The sequence below is a fragment of the Festucalex cinctus genome, chromosome 12 (genome assembly GCF_051991245.1).
Source record: "Festucalex cinctus isolate MCC-2025b chromosome 12, RoL_Fcin_1.0, whole genome shotgun sequence".
Taxonomy (NCBI): domain Eukaryota; kingdom Metazoa; phylum Chordata; class Actinopteri; order Syngnathiformes; family Syngnathidae; genus Festucalex; species Festucalex cinctus.
The window spans coordinates 23,019,106-23,038,829 of NC_135422.1; the positions used below are offsets into that span (position 1 = coordinate 23,019,106).

The following is a 19,724-nucleotide window of genomic DNA, read 5'->3' on the forward strand; positions in this document are numbered from 1 at the left end:
TAGCCAAATATACCCAAATGGGAATTATAATGTGTTATTATCTTACAAATAAATAAACACATATGAAGTACAACTAACTGGTGCAACTGCAAAGTCAGTTGTTCGGGTTCCGCGCTACAATTTATGCTTCGATAGAAAAAGAGCTTCCTGTTGAAAATAAGAGCAGTGTGTGTTTTTGTTTACTTACAGACCATCTCGAGGGTGTTCACGTCTATGTTGCCGCCCACTACACCGCCCTTGGAGTCGAGCTTGGAGCGTCCCAAGCCGACAGACATGCTAATCTCTCGGTCGCGGTTGCTACCCACAGACAAGCGGCCTTGGCTTTTCAGACCACTGGTCGTCCAGCTGCAGGGAGAATGATGCTGATGAATAATGAACAAGCGCTCTCTATGAAACATAAATGACTTTTAGATCGAGAAATGTGCAGGTTAGTGGAAAGAAAAAGGTCAGCAGTAAAAGTAACTGACACTTCAACATGTGTCCTTCCTTGTCCCAGAACAGCTTTGTGGTTGCTCTTTTTTTGTAGTTGGATGATGTTCCATTTAAAAGTAATAAATATAAGCTCCCCCTGAGTAAAGCTATAACAGGTTCCTGTCAAAAAAATAAATAAAACCACAACCAAACTGCTGATCCAGTGTGTTATTCTTGTTAATATTCTGAGGAGCTAAATAATTCACAGGAGCAGGAGAATTGACTTTGCTGACCTCCCAGCTGAGCAACGTGCAGACCTGTGTGTTTCTTAACTTGATGATGACTGCTCAGCTCATCAGTGCTGCCTTAGATAGGAGGGAAGAATTTTACAGAAATTCTGACTTAACTCTAAACTTTGCTGCCAGTCAATTTCGCCATTAACTGCATCGTTACACAGGCAGCATTATGGTACAAAAGTGGGTCCTGTAGATGCCACTTCCATCGAGAGATCAGACACTTGAAACTTTGCATCAATGTCATCACGCAAACACTCCACTTGCTTAAAGGTTAGTTAACTAGCGAACCCGCGAATCCTGCTACTGCTACCGCAGAAAAACACTGTATATTGAGTAGGAATAGACCGATTATTGGTTGGACCGATTATCAGCGCCGATATTCAGCATTATCCAAATATCGGCACTAGCCATTTTGAAGAATCATACAGCTGATAATAGATCAATATAAAAAAAAGTGGTAACTTCAGGGAACTATTTATTAAAATGTTCAGTTAAAGTTATAGGAACTGTTGCATACCCTCGAACTCTCTGCACCTTCTGTTTGAAATTAAAACTAAGATAAGTCAACATTTAACTCTTCAGATATTTAGACTTTTTAGAAAACTTTATTAACTTCTATTGACTAAGATTTATTTTAATTTTTTAAAACTCCAATATTTTACAAATCTTAAAAGTTGTTCAATAAACATGCTTAAAAGTTGAAGAGCTGGAGTTTGTACTTTTTCAAAATTTTATGCAAATATTTTTAGTGAAAATGAATATCGGCTCCAAATAACAGTTCTCGGCATCCTTGACAACCAATAGTCTGTATCGGCCCTAGGGAGAAGGGAGAAGGGAGGGGGGGGGGGGGGGGAGAGAGAGAGAGAGAGAGACAGAGAGGGAGAGAGAGAGGGAGAGAGAGAGGAGAGAGAGAGAGAGAGAGAGAGAGAGAGAGAGAGAGAGAGAGAGAGAGAAAGAAAGAAAAAGAAATTTCGAGACTGCGTTGCGTTTGCGAGGGTTATGTTCAACAATAGCTTTAACTTGACAGAAAAAAGTTAAAGCTTGTTGCTGTGGTTGATACTACACTATTAATAGTTAATATAACTCAGATATACTCTAAATCCATTATGTAACTAAATTCACAATATGTGAAGGTATAGACAGGCATAGGCAGACAGAAATGACCAGACAAATGTACAAGATTATGTATTATATTGATATTTTGTCTTTCTTATTATATTTGGTATTAGTAATACAAAAGGAACTTAAAGCAATCAAGTTACATTACTTTAATATTATGTTACATGGATTAGATTAACGAGCTTTTATTTTTTTTAAACAACTAGCAGCTGCATTGAAATTGTTTTTTAATTAACCCTTCCATCCCTGGTGCATAACCATAACCTAGATGGCTGACATTCCACTCTGACATAGTCTCGTAACACAAGACATAATAAAGAAAAGATGTGAAAAGAATTGTGAACAGCTTACGTGTTGTTTCCCATGACGTTGCTCATGTTCATTTGGACCGTCAGCTGTTTCAAGTTGATGGCAAACACAACCAGTGTCTCCCATGGCGCCCCCTGTTGGCCTGCTGCTTTACCATTTTTACTAAACGAGGGAGTGGATGTTTTTGTCACTGAATCTGGGTGAAAATGTGAAAAGATAAGTAAGGTTAGTGTAGTGGTGACTTGGTCAAATCTCTTTACTGTGTTCCACTGCATGTTCACGATTTGCTACTTGTGAATTAACTCACCACAGATTAATCTATGCTCCATTATTTGCTTAAAAAAAAAGTCACCTATTCACTGTTTTTGTGGTCAGGGCAAAACCACGTCAAATATAAAAGTATTGCTTTGATGCCATCTTGCATCAGTTACTCATGTATGTTCGCGGCATGTTACATCCCTTTTCATGAACAGCAGGGGAACGTTGGCTATGTTTATGTGCAGTCACTATTCGGATTAAGGTCAAAATTCCGGTTTCGGAAATATTCCAGGTAACTTTACATGCGTGAGTGAGCAGTGGCGATGCACGGACAAGGTCACGGACATAAATAGACATTATTTCCGCTTTTAACTTTCTATGGTCAATAAGACATATTCATGCTACTCACCAAAGCATTTAATTTGTTACATTATTTGAACTATTTAAGTAGTAAGAGATCAAGCAGCTGTCCCAAGTTGGACCATATTCTGTCCCAGCTGTCCCAAGTTGCCCAAGCCTATTGGTAAATTCTATGTGCTCAAAGTACTTTTGAGTTCCAGTGTCTGAGATCACCTCTTCTTGGTGCAGACGAATCTGACACACTCCTGGTCCGTCCAGGTGCAGGGGACTTGAGGTGGCCAAGGCCACCTGGCGACATGCTGCTTCCTGTGGTGTGCTCGGAGAAAACGTTGGGGGACTGAGGCATGTGTGTCCCTGTGCTGCCGTCCCAGGTCCTCCAGTAGGCTTTGCGGCTGGACTCGGGAGACAGATACTGAGTCATGTTTTCAGACGAGTCAGGGGTGGCAGGACCAGAGGCTGAATGAAGAAATGTAAACGTTAATGTGTTACGTAAAGGACAGCCATGGAAATAAATGTGCAAGATGGAGATAAACGTTGAAGATGATGTCTGAAGGAGATTCAGGATAGGATAGGATAATTACAAAGTAATCTCCTGCCTATTGGAGTTTAACTTCACTGATTCATGTTTTTTACAGCATTGTAGAAATAGCCAAAAAATATTTTCATTTGTTTAAGAATGAAAAAAAAAACATGAACATGAATAAAAATAACACTGTGAAATACATAACTGTGACACTGTATGTGCTTTTTTTATGTTAAAACTCTTATTCTCAATTTCTAGTATGACTTCCCAAAACAATTTTGAATGAATTCATTTGAAATGAACCTCAAAAACACAAAGCAAACAACGTACGTGGCAGGTTGATGGTCTGATCTCCAAGGAAGAGGCGTCTGGCAATACTTCGGCGGTACCAGGCTCTTGGGAAGGCCAGAATCTCACTCAGTCGTCTCATGTCATACTTGAAGGAAGCTGAGCCTATATCACAAACAGCTAAAAAGAAAATATCAACTATTTAAAAAAAAACCCAAAACAATTGCTTCCAGTAAGCTACTGAAGACTGCATATTAAAACCACAATAAAAAATACATTTCCCCTTGCCATTACAATGATCAAATGAAGATGATTGTGATAAGCTATATTCTAAGAGAGCCCACAAGGTACCTGAGATGTTGATGAGGGTGGTGTCCATTTTACCACCTTTACCAGGAATGAAGCTTTCAATAAATGTTGGGCCTCCTGTTCGCCTCATCCGTGACAAGCTGACTTTAACAAACTCCAGGTTTATGCTCAGTGAGTCCTTTCTTCCAGTCACAGATGTTGGCTCCTCATCTACTGTACCTTCAGGGCAAATGAAGATTAGTTATGGCAAATAATCAGGTCACAAGGCCATTTCTACATGAGAAAAAATAATAAAGGATTAGGATTTTCCTAACACTGCACTTAACTGATTCACCTCATATCGCTCTGAAAGCATTTGTTTATTTTGCAAAAAGAATTTCACATCCTTCTCCCCTTTCCCTGGTGTTCCCCAAGGCTCTGTTCTTGGTCCTATTCTGTTCAGAATCTAAATCCTCCAAATAGGCCCTACTATACAAGGAATTTTATTAACTTCCTCAAACTAACAATAAAGAAACAGAACTTGTTCGCACCCAATCGACCTTCTGTAAAATCAATAGTTTCCCTCTCACCCTTAGGTTAATAGTCAGTTGCCATTCTTGATAGCACTTTCATTCCAGTCACACAATAATTAAATCGCTTAGTCGGTCTAATTTCACCTCTGCTTGTCCATTGGTCTCACTAAACAATGTTGTCATCCTTATTCATAATCATGTCCTGTCTTGATTAAAAGCAGCTCACTTGTTTAATAAAATAAAAACAAACTATTTAAAAACAAACAAACCTGCAATTGGTCCAATACTGCGCTACTCACAAGATCTCAAGTACCGTCATATCACTCCTACCCTACAGCTAAGGTCTGCAAATTACACATCATATCATGTAAAGATGCTGCTCTTCACATTCAACACCATTAATAACCTTGCCTCTCAGTATTTCACCAATCTCTTCTGTATAATCACACCAACTCGTTCTCTCAGGCCTTCCTCAGTAATCCAATTTATCCTACTCCCACCCCTGCCTGTCTGATCATCATGAGGTCGAGAGCCTTCTGCCGCTCACCCCTGTGCCTTTGGAACACTCTTCTTCATCGCATTAGAAATTTGGATAAAGCAATACTGAACACATACCTTTACATTTTGATTTTTTAAAATCTTCAAATTGTAGTTTTAAATTTTAGATTGTTCTTTTAATCCTTTAATGTGACCCAAGATAAAATGTATTATTATTATTATTATTATTATTATTATTATTATAACAATCATTTTTATCATCATAATATTACCTAATGGGCTTGGGCCCGGGGGCAGGCCAGTGACAGCAGATTTCTGTTTTCCAGCGCCATAGGGGTGGAATACATAAAGTGAGAAGTCAGACATGCAGGCAGTGAAGCTGAGACCCGATGAGTTACTTGGGCCCCCAGTGAGGTCTGATTGGCTACTGCTGTGGCGGCTTCTGCCCAGAGGGCTCCCCAGTAATGGAGAGGCTAGAGGGAGGAAAAGAGAGCACACATAATTAAGATTTTTTTTATTTTATTTTTTATTTTTTTATGGTCGCCAGCACTAATGGAGAAAATGAACGGACACAGTGGTGCTTTAACTTATGAATTTAACTTGCTCAGAACTCGTTTTTTTCCCAGTGAAATTCAATTAACCCGTTATAGTCCTCCAAAAAAAACCACCCTCTATTTTTGTTGTATGTTTTTAATAAATAAAAGTAGTTAGAAATGCAAAGAAATTAACAGATTTCATAAAGTGTAATTACTACACATTGTAGTATTTGCTTGTTGGATGAGTGCCTTTAAGATGCGCGGTCTGATAAGTGACAGCGGGAGCGAGAGTCAAGTTGTTTGGTTATAGCGCAGAGTGAACATCTGGGATGAGTGTGTTTGTGTTTTATGATGTGTGGGTGTGGGGGGTGCGCCCGATAAAAACGGCTTAAAGTAAATCGGAGAAGGCATAAGGGTACCTTAATTGTTCCATTTTCAACTACTGGTATATCAGAAGCTTGCTCATAGCTCAGTGTTTGGCTCACAACAACAAGCAAAACAAATTACCAAGGGATGGCTCATTTCTCCAAAAACCCACATAAATTGGAGAACGCGTAAGTAAATGCACCACTGCACATTCAAAATTGAATAAGATTACATTCTCAGACCTTTGCTGGGAGGTAGTTTGGGAATGTGCTGCCCAGGTGGAGTGGAGGAGGGTGGGTGTGACCCATCATTGGGATGAGCACCAGTTGGGATCTCTAATTCACCGCGGTTAGAGGAGAAAACCAGGTCCAGTGACGGCAGTTTGAGCATACATTCAACTCTGGACATGGGCAGGCAGCTGAAGCGGATCTGAGAGGGCTAAAAACACAAACATTGATTATGAATATACATTTTATACCTGGATTTAGATTTTACATAATGAAAAAAAAATCTAAATAAATTCTGTGAGTTGGCTTGTACCTGAACTCTGACATAGACAACCACATCCACAGGAAAAGAAGAATATGCAGACGCTGAAGAAGAAACCATGGAGGTGGTCGATTCCTCGAGTGGTTCCACTGTTTCAAACTGACCCATGTCCTCTTCCTGGGCCGCCACAACTGAAGCAACAGCACACATATGACAGCAAAGATAAAAGGACCCAATATGTCCAATATGGATGATAATGAGAGTGCAGTGTCAATCGAAATATCGAACACGTGGAATCACATCAGGGAAACCAACCTGAATAACTTCGTTCCACTGGAGTGATAGGAATGGTTTCCAGTGCTTTCTCTAAGAAATCAAGAAGACAAGGGCTGATGACCATTTCCTCCGGCAGAGTCTGGAGGGCCACCCAGGCATACAGCTTGGCCGTTTTCACCCCTCCGCTGCCTTTACCTTTGGCTACAGACACACATTGCAGTTCAATAAATGCAAAGTCAGTTCCATGCATTTAAAGAAGAGAGGTCAACATAACAAAAGTTGCATCTTTCGTCCAATTTCTATGAGCCCATTTGATCAAAGAAGAGTGATGGACTATCGCCTGGAATTCAATAATTGCATGCAGCTCGTAGCACAGTGGCCCGGCACTCGAGTGACCGAGGCTAGGGATGGCGGCAAGGGCATGCAATTAAGAATGAAGGGAACTTTCAGTACCTGATGGAATAGGTGGGAGCGGGGGAGGTAGGAGCGAGTTAGTCTGGCTTTGGACAGCATTGGGAGGACCATTATCTTTCATACCATACAGCTTTGACTCTTTGGAGAGAGTGCGCGGGAGCGAGGATCCACGTGAGGCGTTAGGGGATTCAGTCTTCAGGGTCTTGGAGTTATAGTGCAACTGAAATGAGGAAAAATTAATAATTCACAATGTAAAATCTATTACAAACAGAACACATTTTGAATTGCTGAGGTTTGCTGAATCTGACCTTTACATCCACTCCTGGAATGTAGAAAACTGTGGTCTCAAGGTCATTCGATTTGGTCTGCAGCGAAGAGGGACATTTCTTTCCAGCGAGAAGATGGGCAGTGGATGTGCATGTAGGCTGCAATTTCTTTTTCTTTGGAGGCGACTCCTGGTCTAGACTCCTGAGGCTGCGATCACAGCTCCTAAGAAAACCACAGAGAGAAGATGCTGGTCATGTGTTTTTATTTTATTTTATTTGAATCATAAAGAAAAAGGTTCTCAAATCCAAGAAGAAAAAAAAACAAAAACATGCAAGATGACTTTCATGGCACCTTCTGAATGATATTTCTTCATGCTCAGGTTGCTGAGTACTCTGGTGAAGAACACACTTCCCGCTGTCTATTTCCACCCGAACATCCAGTTCAAAGTCGATGTTTCTTTCTGTTGTTGCGCCCCCGAAGCTCCGATTGGCTGGTGTGCTCGGCCAACGCTCGCTGAACAACTGACTCACAGCAGAAAAGCCTGATGACTTCCTGTGAGAAGCTTGGCTAAAGAAAAAGAGCAAAGAAAGGGTTGAAGGATTGCTGAAAATTGAAATAAAAAGCAAAAATTCTAGACTTAATACAATTGCTGCCATTGGAATGCAAGATGCTTAACAATATGTCAAATAATGAATAGTAAAAGGGAGGGGGAAAACGTACAAAGGCCTTCGATAGCTCAGGGATCTCTCGCGTCAAACTCATCCTCCTTTTCTGAGTCTTCAGAGGAAGATGAGGAGAGGTCATCTCGCTGCATGTCATCATGCTGGAAGGGAATTGTGGGTGAGAGAACAGCAGGGGTGCAAGGAGCACTAAAAACTGAGCTCTGGTCTCCCATTATGGATGAAGTATGAAGATGGTGCTGATCATGAGGATGGGATGGCTCATCAATGGTGACTGACAACAGGTCCGTCTCAGACTCCTCAGGAAACTTCACAGAAGATCACAAAGTCAGACTCAGTTGGGGACAGTTTAAGTGCTTCCTACTTGGACGATTCATCTTAATTAACTGCTGTGATGATGTAGTTGATGTCACAACTAGGAAGTGATACAAGGATTTAGGGTTGGGTATCCACAAATCACTGATTTGCTAATTATGATTATGCTTATTTATTCACAATTGTAGCTAAGTGAAGAACAAAGAGCACAACAGGACTTTCATTTAATTATTTGCCCCCCCCAAAAATGTACTCATATCTAAGAGATAATGAGAATAATCAAAATCAAAAATTGAAATTGAAAACTGATACCCAACCCTACAAGAAAGTTACACCACAAAGGAGATAGAGTTCTGTTAATTGGACGAACAACCCATTCATGCATAGGAGGCCAAATATCTACTTATTTTACGTAACTACCGAGTAAACCTTTTTTATTCCACTGGTGGAAACAGGTTTCTGATGGTAAATAAATAAATAAATAAATAAAAAATTATATATATATATATATATATATATAAAACTTCTCTAAGCAATTTCATGTTGTAGGGTCACATTATGGTGCATTTTATACTTTTATTGGTTGCTATTTAGATAATCATTTGTGCATTGACGCTAACGGCTAGGAATTCCGGGTTATTTTGAGGCCAAGTTTGTGGGTTTCCCAAGGTACCCTCGCTATGAGTTGGCTTAAAAAAAAATGCACACTGCCTGCTAATCACTTATTTTCATACACTTTGACTATAACTTAAAATTTTGGGCTGCTGACAAATGAAAATAAAGACCTTAATTCATTCAAAACCAAAAATGTGTAAATATATATATATTTTTTAATAAGAGTTATATTATAAGAGATCAGCAAGGGCTATGTTGCGCAACAAGCTCTTTTTGACAGTGTTTTCACCAGGAATGTGAGTATCAATGAAACTTTTATATATTCTAATGCTAATTGCTGCAAAATGGAAACACATACTTTTTTTTCCTCATGAAAGAAATACTTTTTTTCCTTTGGTCGGTATTTTTATAGAAATAGAACACAATAATCTGTGGGCCTTGCAGAATCAGTCAAAATCAAGTTAACAGCTGGGAGCGGGGGTTTCTTCAGTCAAAATGGCTGGGAGTGAATGAGTTAAGGAGTATATTTTTGGAGAAATGTCAAGATTAAAAATTTTAATCACCTTCTCTAGTTTTGTCCCCATCGCTAAACTAGCCCTTGCAACTTGTGGACTCTTTAGTCCTAAATGAAATCCAAAAACAGAACACTATCATCCTGTAACTGTTCTCAGAGGTCATGCACTTTCTGCAGAATGACAGTATATGAGAAGGATGGAGATGGCATGACACCCCGACTGGAGAAGAGGTGAAACGTGAAATGAAGCCAAGTAACAATGGCAAACATGATTTCAATATATGCATTAACGTAATGTGAAAGCACCACAAGTAACAGCCCTAGCAATATTTTGACCAAGTTAATGATGAGATCAACTGTCAGTGTCTGAACATGCTAGATGTAGATGCTAAAATTGCACCAACTTTTAGCTATAAATTGTTTTGAATATCAAGAAAATATATAGCTGCACAGCACAAAGAAGGTCACATTTAACATGTTTAAACATGTAGCTTTAAAGAATAATGTCAATGAGCTACTGGCACCTTTAGTCCAGGTGATCACACTTTGCTGTTTTACTGTGATGCTGGTGGCACCTATAATTTTTGGTATGCTGTTTCTGCAGTAATATTTTTGGCTGTAAGAAATGAATAATAGTACTAATAGTAGTGGTTCATGTGCTGACCATGCAGAAGTATTGTCAGAAATCAGCCATTTATTAGTTTGTAGCAATGCCAGTTAGGATCTTTAAAGAGTTCCAAGACAGGATGAAAATACTTTGACTTCATAACCCTTGTGAGGAATAAGCAGTTTGGAAAATGGATGGATGTAATGTACATTTGAGCTTGCCTCCTTTAATTTCTGCCTTTTTAAGAGTTTATCCACGTAACATCATGGGCAAATTGCTATCCTGCACACTAACTGCAGAGCTGGGATTATAATTTGATTCATGAATAAATAAAAATAAACCGATCTTTGTATGCTGCATGAATAAATCAAAACTAGCATGATGGCAAGTTATGTAAATCCACCAACACTGTTGTTCAAACATAACAATGTTTCTTCTTAAGTCCATCCTGATTGCTGAAGCCTGTATTTCATCACTGTGTTTGGATTTTAAAAATCCTAACAGCAACAACAAGGTAATCACAGAGGAAAATAGGAAAGCAAAGTATGTTATTATTCAGTGAGGCTTTGGTATTACAATTTGTAAAAATGCAGTGTTTAAAAGTATACCTTGAATATATCTCCTGGACTGACTGGTGCAATTGCAGACTCCAAAGCCTGATTATTTATATTAAATTGAACAAAAAAAGTCAAAAATAAAATAAAATAAAACAGCTTATCCAAAATTTCTAAGAAATATATTCTCTTGTGTGGGCTCCAAAATACAACCGTTAGTACATTACATTATGTAAATTTCATGTAGTACTTACATAAACATGGAAATGATTGATGTCATGAGTAATGGGAACACCTCAATGTACTGTAACTTAATGTTTTACGCTAAGTCAATGCTGTTCATGTTTCCTATAGAAGGCTGATGATGCCACTCCATTTTTGTGCAGTTTATACAAAATAGCCAATAATAATTCTGTGGTGAACCAGTTGCATTCAATGTTACATGACTTTCCTGTTTGGCTGTATAAAAAAAATAAAATAAATTGAATGAATATCAGACAACATTAATGTACCACCTAATAGATTTCCTTCGAAATAACACTATGTTTTCACATTTTTAAATCATCCTTAACTTTAAAATGACAAGAATACAGATATCTGACAAACCTACACAATACTAAAGTGTGGAGCATGGACATAAGTTGATGTTACCGTATCCTGGATGTTGAAAGTGACCCGTGGTCCAGGAGATGCCGCATCCACACGCACATCAGGGAAGTCATCCACATCTCCTAATCTGGAACTGAAAACAGCAAAGCAGCATGAAAAGATGATTACACAGTATCATACATATATGCAAATATCCGTGTGTTTATACATTTCTCTTTCTCGCAATACAGTACACTGATTTACACACGCAAAAACGGGCACAGACGCTGATCTCCTAACCAGATGCACCCAAGGTTGAGTCAAACAGGCAATATTGTTTTGTATGTTCTGGGAGAAGTATATGCAAATAGATGATTATTTATACATCCACGTGCAAACATCCAACTGTTTTCATCTTAGGCAGCTGGCTAAGGTAAAACCTCTTTCTCGTTCTTAATGCTTGTACTTTACATTAATCTACATATTTGTTTTCGTAATGTATTTCGCAATTGAACCTAAATTAATAACTCCAAATACAGTAGTCCTGCATCAAACTTGCCATATTCCTGTTAATTTAATCATGTAAGTATTAATTACACATTCTGATGCTTATTACCATCCGTGATATCCATTATGTCTCCATAGTTTTTAAGAACTGACTGATCAACTTTTCCCTTATGGGGAAAAATAAAAATCCTAATCAATCAAAACACACAATTCTTCCAAGTCAGAAATGTATACATCGGTTACTTCTGCCCATCCCGAGTCATTTCCATAAATTTGATTGAAGACTTCTCTTGCTTTTCATTACCTCTGTCTGTCCATTCTTTTTGGAGGCGGTCGACCGGCTGCTGCCGAGATGCTTTTAGAACGGTTGTAGCTTGGTTTGTAGCCAAGACCCCACTTATCCTTCAAAGAGGCCGCCTTGAGGAAGGCGAAAATAAAGTCAGAAATAGCTCTCTCAATGAGATCTACACAATGTCATTCTTGAGAAAGTGAATTTTTCATCAGTGATGTGAAAAGTGCGGTAAATGCACAGAGTAATAGATGAAAACTCACCCTCATACTGGAGCGACGCAGCTTCTTTCTGACATCTCTCCTGATGTCATTGACAGCCACAGACTCTAGCTGTTGATATCGCTGAATCTCCTGGTTGATAGTGCCCTCACTCGCTCCCAATTTCCTACGGATGCATACATTTCACAAAGTCAAAACTTTTAGAAGGGCATCGCTGACGTCTACTTTTTTTTTTTTGTTGAATTGCAAACTAAGTTCACATCCCATAAGCTCTTTCTACTTAATTCACAGATGTATTTAGCGTCTGATATTGACTAAGTGTTGAAGTAAGATGCCTACTTGAGGTCATCGATGACTTTAGCCTGCTCGTTCAGCTCTCTGATGTCCACTACCCTCTTGGTAAACTTTCGGACACGTGCGTCAGCCACCTGGTTTCCCATGGCCATCTGCCTTCTGGGGTCAACTGCCTCCTGGTGGGAGAATCGTAGTAGCAACTCAAAATGCAAAAAAGCCCTTTTCAAGTCGTTTGTGCACAGAAGGTGGTTTAAATATGTGATAAAGGTGTGTTATTCGGTTGAATGTATTTTGTTGTATACAATAAAGGAACCGCCACCATCACCACTCACTTCAAAATGAAAAAGGGGGAAAAATAATCTTTCCCATGATTGTCAAATCGATTTATTTAATTTCACCCAGAATTAAACCGAAATAGTGGACATTAGTAAGTGCAAATGCTAAGCAATGTTACTTTGAAGCATGTTAAACTACATTGCTCAGCATTTTTTGAATCCCCAATCAGATGGCAGAAAGGTTGGCCATTTTGGAAGCACTTTTGTCAGCCCAAAGAAGAGTTGAAGACTTTGGCTAGCTACATACACAGGCCCAGGAGAGAGGTCTTTGGGCCCGGGCACTGTCCGCTCCAAGGCGGGGAGAGGGACAGTTTAAGTAATCCTCTGGCACAGATACACTCTGGGGTCTGGGACTGAGGCCCAGGATGTGGTTTACCAGACGTTTCTTTAAAGTCAGCCGTGGGCTGAACTGGCTCCCTGGACTCTGCAGGGACACGGCAGGAACAAATGGATGGACACAAAGAAGATTTGCCAAAGAAGCGCTGTTTAAGTTAAGTATGGTTACTTTTCAACAAATTGAGGAACATGTGGGAACTGTTAAACAACACTGGATATTTTTCTCTGTACTGCATGGCAGCATTTTTTTTTATGTTCAAACCATAAGATCTACAATAAGAATGATGTCCTTGGATAATGGGTGAAAATTTTGAGCATAATGGACTACCAAGACAAATTTTTGCTTTAGCAAAATTGACTTGTTGCTCCCTGGTCAAAATCAGGTGGATGAATTTGCAATTAAATAATACAGTGTTGCATCATGAGCTCTGCATAAAACGTACAATACTGTATTTTCGCACATTTCTGAAGCATAAATATGCTGAAGAATTTGAAAACCTTGAACGTGCAAACTTGTAGTGATGACTGTGAAAGCACATATTTATCAAACTACTCCAGTTTTATTTATCTATTTAAAAAATATAATTGAACCAGTCAGTGATTCTATTTAAATATTATAAAAGTATGTTTTGAGATGATTTTTTTTTTTTTATGTTTGGATATGCCTGATGGCTTTTTTCACATAAGAGTAGATGTTTATCTCTTGCCATAATGTGGTATTATGGCTGTCAAAATGCTGATATAATAGCATTAGATTGCTTAGGATTAGCAGTGGGAATGATAGAGCAACCTTTGCAAATATTTACTAACCATGTGGATGGTTGGTGACATGGTGTCACCATCATCTTCATCCGAGAGATCCACCATGTTGACAGAGTTGAGGTCGGTGATATCTTCGATGTCTTCCTCCCCTGTCATTGATGTCAGTGTATTACCCAGCGCGTTGAGGCGCTTGCCAATGTTGGGGTCCATGTGAACGTCAATGCCACACATTTTCCAAAGCACATTCAGCGTCCAGGTGCCAGCGCTACTGCTCTCTGATTTGTTGAAAAGGAAAGAAAAGCCAAGGGCAAAGATGAAATTAATCAAAAACAAAGTTCTGTTCATTCTGGTGAGTGATCCATATTTTATAGACTGTAACTTGCCAGCGGATGGTTGCCCCGTGGTCCTAGAACACACTTCGTACGTGCCGTCAGGGACTATACCTGAGTAGTCATCACAAACAAACGCATTAACGGAATATTTCAGAGAAGCATCGGGTGGATTTATAGACAGCCGAGATTCTCTGCCATAAGAAATCAATGTTATCACTTACAAGCATTCATGACCAAATCGCCTCGGATCTCAGGCTTCCAGTCATCCCAAGTGGTCTCAAAGCCCTCTGCAAAGCGGATGCAGAAATTCTTGAAGTGGCCTTTGCTCACCAAGGACTCAGAGGAGCAGGCCGTGATCAGCGTACTCTCAATAGTCAAGACCAGCGCAGAGCTGGTGTCAAAGTCAATGCTGTGGTTTGCCTGGCAGTGTACCAAACACAGGGAAATGTGTTACTTGGCCCTCGGAATTACAAGGAGAAATACTTTACATATACTTTATTTCCATATGTTAGGCAAAAGAGTAGAACAATCTAAGTGATTTTAGGCTGTCAGGTAACACATCACTCAGCTTTGTATCAGTACTTTTGACTAAAATTATCTTCAAAAGCTACAGTGGAATGTTACCAAACGTTTTTGGTTGTTACATTTTTGTACATTTTGATGGAAAATCCTCTTGCCACACTACCTGAATTCCTGAATATACAGTATATGGATATGATGTGAATATCTGTCTCGTCTTTTTGCTCATTATAGGCAACAAATAAATGAAAATCATGAGAAATTTTTTGATGAATTAATTGCAGGAATTCAGCTAGCTTAATGTCCAAAAGGCAGTTGATAAAACTCACATTTCAATTAAAAATGATTGGACTGGAAAATCTAATCATTAAAATACTTTCTTAATTTGCATAGACCCTTTTACGTAGCAATTAGAGACCCACACAAAGAACCATTCAGGCACCATCACCGCTATTAGTTAAGACAGCTTTCTGTATTGTACTTATTCCGATTTGACAGCATTTTTATTTGGTAAATCTTAACCAGAGAATAGCACTGCAAAGAACTGTAATTGAAAAATACTGCAACAAAGTTTGTTGATCACAGTTAGCCACTGTCCCTTCAGCACATCAGGAGCAATATAAACAATGCAGGTTACTTTTCGGGCATTTTTATGCGTGGTTTTTGATGTGCAGGGTCCAGATTCAGAGTTGGTGCCTTCCGTAGCAGTCGCATGTCCTTTCTATGGAAATAGGTCATAACATATATAGATATATATATATGGATATACTGGTGTGTATGTGTGTGTGTGTGTGTGTAGGTGTGTGTGTGTGTGTGTGTGTGTGCGTGCGTCGTGCCAAACCGCAGTTCCAATGAAATGGGGATGCTGTGTAAAACGTCAATAAAAACAGATGAAAAAAGATTTGCTAAATATTTTCAACCTATATTCAATGACATATGCAAAATCAAGATGTGTAATGTTCAAACTGATGAACGCCAGTTTTTTTTTTTTTTTTTTTTTTTTTTTTTTTTTAAATACTCATTTTGAATGTGATAGCTGCGATACATTCCAAAAGAGCTCATAATAGTTGAGGAATACACCTGTTTGGAACATTCCACAGGTCATCAGGTTAAATAACATGAGTGTCATGATTGGGTATAAAAGGAGCATCCCTTAAAGGCTCAAATGTTCACAAGCAACGACGGGGAGAAGTTCACCACTTTAACAACTGCGTGAGCAAATAATACAGCAGTTGAAGAAGAACATTTCTCAATGTACATTTGCAAGGAATTGAGCGATTTCATCATCTTCAGTCCGTAATGTCATGGAAAATCCCATCTTATTTCTGCAGGAAAATGCAAAGCCAAATTCTGCAGGTGTTCTAACAGCGTGGCTTCGTAGTAAAAGTGTGCATATGATAGCAGTCCACCCGGCCTCCCATTGAAAATGGGTGGCACATTATGAAGTATATGAATATAAATATAACAACGACCCCAGACTGTTGAGCAACTGAAGATTTATATCAACCAAGAATGGGGGGGGGGAAAATCCCACCAACAGTATGTCCTCAGTTTTCAAACAATTATTGATTGTTGTTGTAAATAAAATGAAAGGTGATGTAACAGTAAACAAGACTGCCCCCCCCACTGTTTGGGGAAAGTGTTGCCGGAATCAAATTAAAAATCAGTGAATATGTGAAAAAAAATATACTAATAAAAAGAATAAATACATAATTTAATAATGTCTGTTTCAATACTATGCTCACTTGGAAAGTGGGGGGCTTCAAACAAAAGGTGTTTACACATTTAGATACCATGAAATAAAGCTGGAATCCTGAAAGTCTGATATTCATCTTTTGATCTGAAATCCACAGGTCTTCTTGGACAACAAAAACAAAGTAATCGACCTTCCCGTTCAGGACCAAAGGTTGAAAAGGATTTGCTAATCAGTGTATTCTGTATTTGTTTACATTTTACACAACATCCCAACTTCATTGGAATTAGGGTTTGTATGTAGTATGAATAACTTGAAGCCCTACAATATACTGTACATCTGATTACCTGGGATGTGTTGGTGATGGGCAGGCAAATGCCCAGGTCATTGACGGTTAGTTGAAGGAAGAGGGTGCTGAAGGCTTGGGCTGATGTCTGTTGGATACCTGGCAGCTTGTCCACCACCTCTTTTGTGGCCACATGGATGTCCTTGTTGAGCGCCAAACGCTGTTCATTCCAATTGTCATATGCGGCCTTGTAATTCAGCCAGAAGAGTACAGCTGTGGGAGGACACCAAAATTGATACATAGATGGTAAACACAAAACAAAGAGATCAAATCGCAATGTGACAAGTGCCCGCCGTCTTTGTGGATAAGAATTATGGAATAAGCATTTCAAAAGATTCTGAAATCCCGCATAAAGAATGTTAGAAAATAAAAATAAACCAATTGACTGCTTACTTACATGACCTATTCTACTGCTCACAGTGCTTTTCTCATCGATAATCTTCCATCTATGCTAGTTAACTTGATTTTTTAGGGCAAGTGTCGGCGTTTGAAGCGCGATACTACAGCAATTTTGACTCAATGACATCTCAGAATGTTGGCCTGTCTGAAACTTGTCAGCCAATTGGAGAAGGGGGTTCCCCAGAGTGGCTGACAAAACAAAATAGTTAAGAAATAATGAAATTAAAACGTTTTACTCTCTTTTTAAGGTGTTTTTTGCCCAGATTTTCTTAAGGCGTTACCATACAAAAACATTCCTCAGAGACACCATTTCCCACATAAGGTCAATTTCTCCAGAATGCTTCATTCGATTTTCAAAATTCTTATTGCCTTGTACTCAGGTTGCAGTGCCCTTTCCAACTAGACTTAGCATTTTGATAGATTTTCATTTTTGGGGAATCATGTTGCTTTGCTTAATCAGATGGAAGCCATTATTACTGAGTGCTAGAAATCCACATAATAACCAGAAGTTGACAAGAGCAAAATGTAAACCATCTTACCCAATCTACTGAGACACAGAGACAAGGTAGCACATAAACGTTTTGGCTTGGTCTACAAATAAGTATCAGATATTGTTGTTTGGTGCATTTTTTTTTTTTTTTTTTTGCAATCCACCAACCTCATGAATGAACTTACATCTGGGCAAGGTTCATCGTTAATAGAATAGTAGAATAGATACCAGTATGTCATTTTAATATAACTGAATAAATACTTCTCGCTTTCCATTTTTTCTTTCCTAATTACAATAACATAACAGGACTACACAGTGGCATTGTTGGAAGTATACAATTTACCCCCCAAAAAATGGGAGGATGAGAGTGCTGCTGTGGATCAAAACTGCAATAGGTGTAGTCGAGACAGAAAAATAACTCAGGATATCTTCAAGGTCGGTGGGCAACAAAATTAATGAGAAAGCATGGAAAAGCTCAAAATTCTAAAGCAACAGAGTGCCTCAGCTTTTCCTTGCTTTCTCAATAGAATTTTCTGTTTTATAAAAATGCATTATTCAAATCATGTATTCATGCTGCACATCGGGTGCACTATAGTATTTAATAAAATGAATAGAAAAAAACAGCAAGCAAGCTGACCTCTGTCAAATGCCACTGGCTGGGCAAAAACAATAGGCCTGTTGAGTGTGATGAGAACAGCCTCCTTGTCAGATGAGCCACTGATTTCCTCCTGGAGAGCATTTCGCAGACCGATTCGGGTCCGAAAGTATGCAACCTGGTGGAAGTCCGAGCCAGCCTCTTCATATACCTGTTAGAGGAAGAGGGTTAACTATCTCTTCAGGAAAAATAACCAGCGAATCGAGCCATTGATGCGCCTGTTTGTACCTGGTGCTTGACTATTTGTCCAAGGGCCAGGTGGAGGTCAACTTGACATTTGCCAAAAAGTTTGAGGTAACTGCTGCTGCCACCAGGCTGAGCCTTACACTGGATCCTGTTGGATAACTCGAGTTCAATCAAACCAGTCTCAAAGCGGACAGCTCTCATCGACGGGGTTGTGGCGGTCATCTGGATGCCCTGTGAAAAGAAGTGCTCTGGTTCAACTTGCGATTTTAGTATTTCAAATAATACTGTGTGTTTCTGTCATCATACTGTATATACAAACATTGAGTGCAGAGTACCTTGAACATGAGACTTAGTGAATAGAGCAAGATTTTGGGCTTGTCTGCATCTGTAGAGTTGTCATGCTCATTCCATAGTGGAATGGGTTGTTCGACCCCTGCCGCAATCAACACACGCATAACAAGTCAACATCACAAGTTTTGAAAGACCACTGTAAAATTTAGGGTTAGCTATGTAACATTCAGTGTTTTATAATCCCAACTAATCCTACTTCTTAAATGTTATAACAAAATCCAAGGTTTCAGAGAGAAATCTAAAGTTTGTGACACCTTGTATTTTGTGAAAATTATGATTGCAGGGTGTGAAGCAGCAGCTGGAGGCCACTACTGGTCCAAGTTTAATAATGTGTTTCATAATGACTGACTTTATTGATCCTTGAGGAAAGTGAGCTTTTACAGCCATGATTACAAACAAGCCAGATTTATATCAGCTCAACAAATTTGAGTTAGTGCGTGAGCTTTCTATTTTACATCACCTGACACCTTCTGGATGACCTCATTGACCTCCTTCATAAAAACCTTCTGCAGGAAAACCAGGTGGTTTAACAGATCAGTGGTCAGGTTATGTTCAAAGGAGCCAATCTATACATGAGAGGGAAAAAAATTATTTACGCCTTAATCCCCGAGTTAGTCATAATGTTAACAACTCCATGAGAAGTCATATCCAACCTCAGCCACACAGCGCAGGTAGTTGCCCTGGAGATAGTTCCCTTGCTTTGCAGGGAAGTCATCAGCACCCCTACCCTGGTCGGAATGACTTTCATGGTCCTCCATGATGTACTCTCCAGACATAGTGACTGGTGGCAAGGTGAGGCTCGCTGATGGTGGCATGGTGGACATGTCCACAGGAGACACTTTTGACTGAAAGCATAACTTGTGGTTCGGCAGTTCAAAGGTGAAGCTGGTTTGAGCTCCTAAAGT

At 39.3% G+C, this 19,724-nt stretch overlaps 1 protein-coding gene across 1 annotated transcript in view; it reads right to left on the reverse strand.

Annotated features, from left to right (window-relative positions):
* The window catches only part of kiaa1109 (KIAA1109 ortholog), an 82,364-nt gene that overhangs the window by 10,381 nt on the left and 52,259 nt on the right, over positions 1-19,724 (reverse strand). Inside the window, 27 exon segments of the mRNA XM_077539510.1 lie at positions 188-345; positions 2,178-2,331; positions 2,967-3,209; positions 3,607-3,744; positions 3,916-4,092; positions 5,156-5,356; positions 6,028-6,223; positions 6,326-6,465; positions 6,590-6,751; positions 7,004-7,184; positions 7,273-7,453; positions 7,583-7,798; positions 7,952-7,985; positions 7,988-8,219; positions 11,168-11,258; positions 11,916-12,028; positions 12,164-12,287; positions 12,461-12,591; positions 13,897-14,123; positions 14,232-14,291; positions 14,402-14,600; positions 16,740-16,951; positions 18,265-18,433; positions 18,511-18,699; positions 18,804-18,901; positions 19,280-19,385; positions 19,473-19,717. Of these exon segments, the coding sequence (XP_077395636.1) occupies positions 188-345; positions 2,178-2,331; positions 2,967-3,209; positions 3,607-3,744; positions 3,916-4,092; positions 5,156-5,356; positions 6,028-6,223; positions 6,326-6,465; positions 6,590-6,751; positions 7,004-7,184; positions 7,273-7,453; positions 7,583-7,798; positions 7,952-7,985; positions 7,988-8,219; positions 11,168-11,258; positions 11,916-12,028; positions 12,164-12,287; positions 12,461-12,591; positions 13,897-14,123; positions 14,232-14,291; positions 14,402-14,600; positions 16,740-16,951; positions 18,265-18,433; positions 18,511-18,699; positions 18,804-18,901; positions 19,280-19,385; positions 19,473-19,717 (4,377 nt within the window).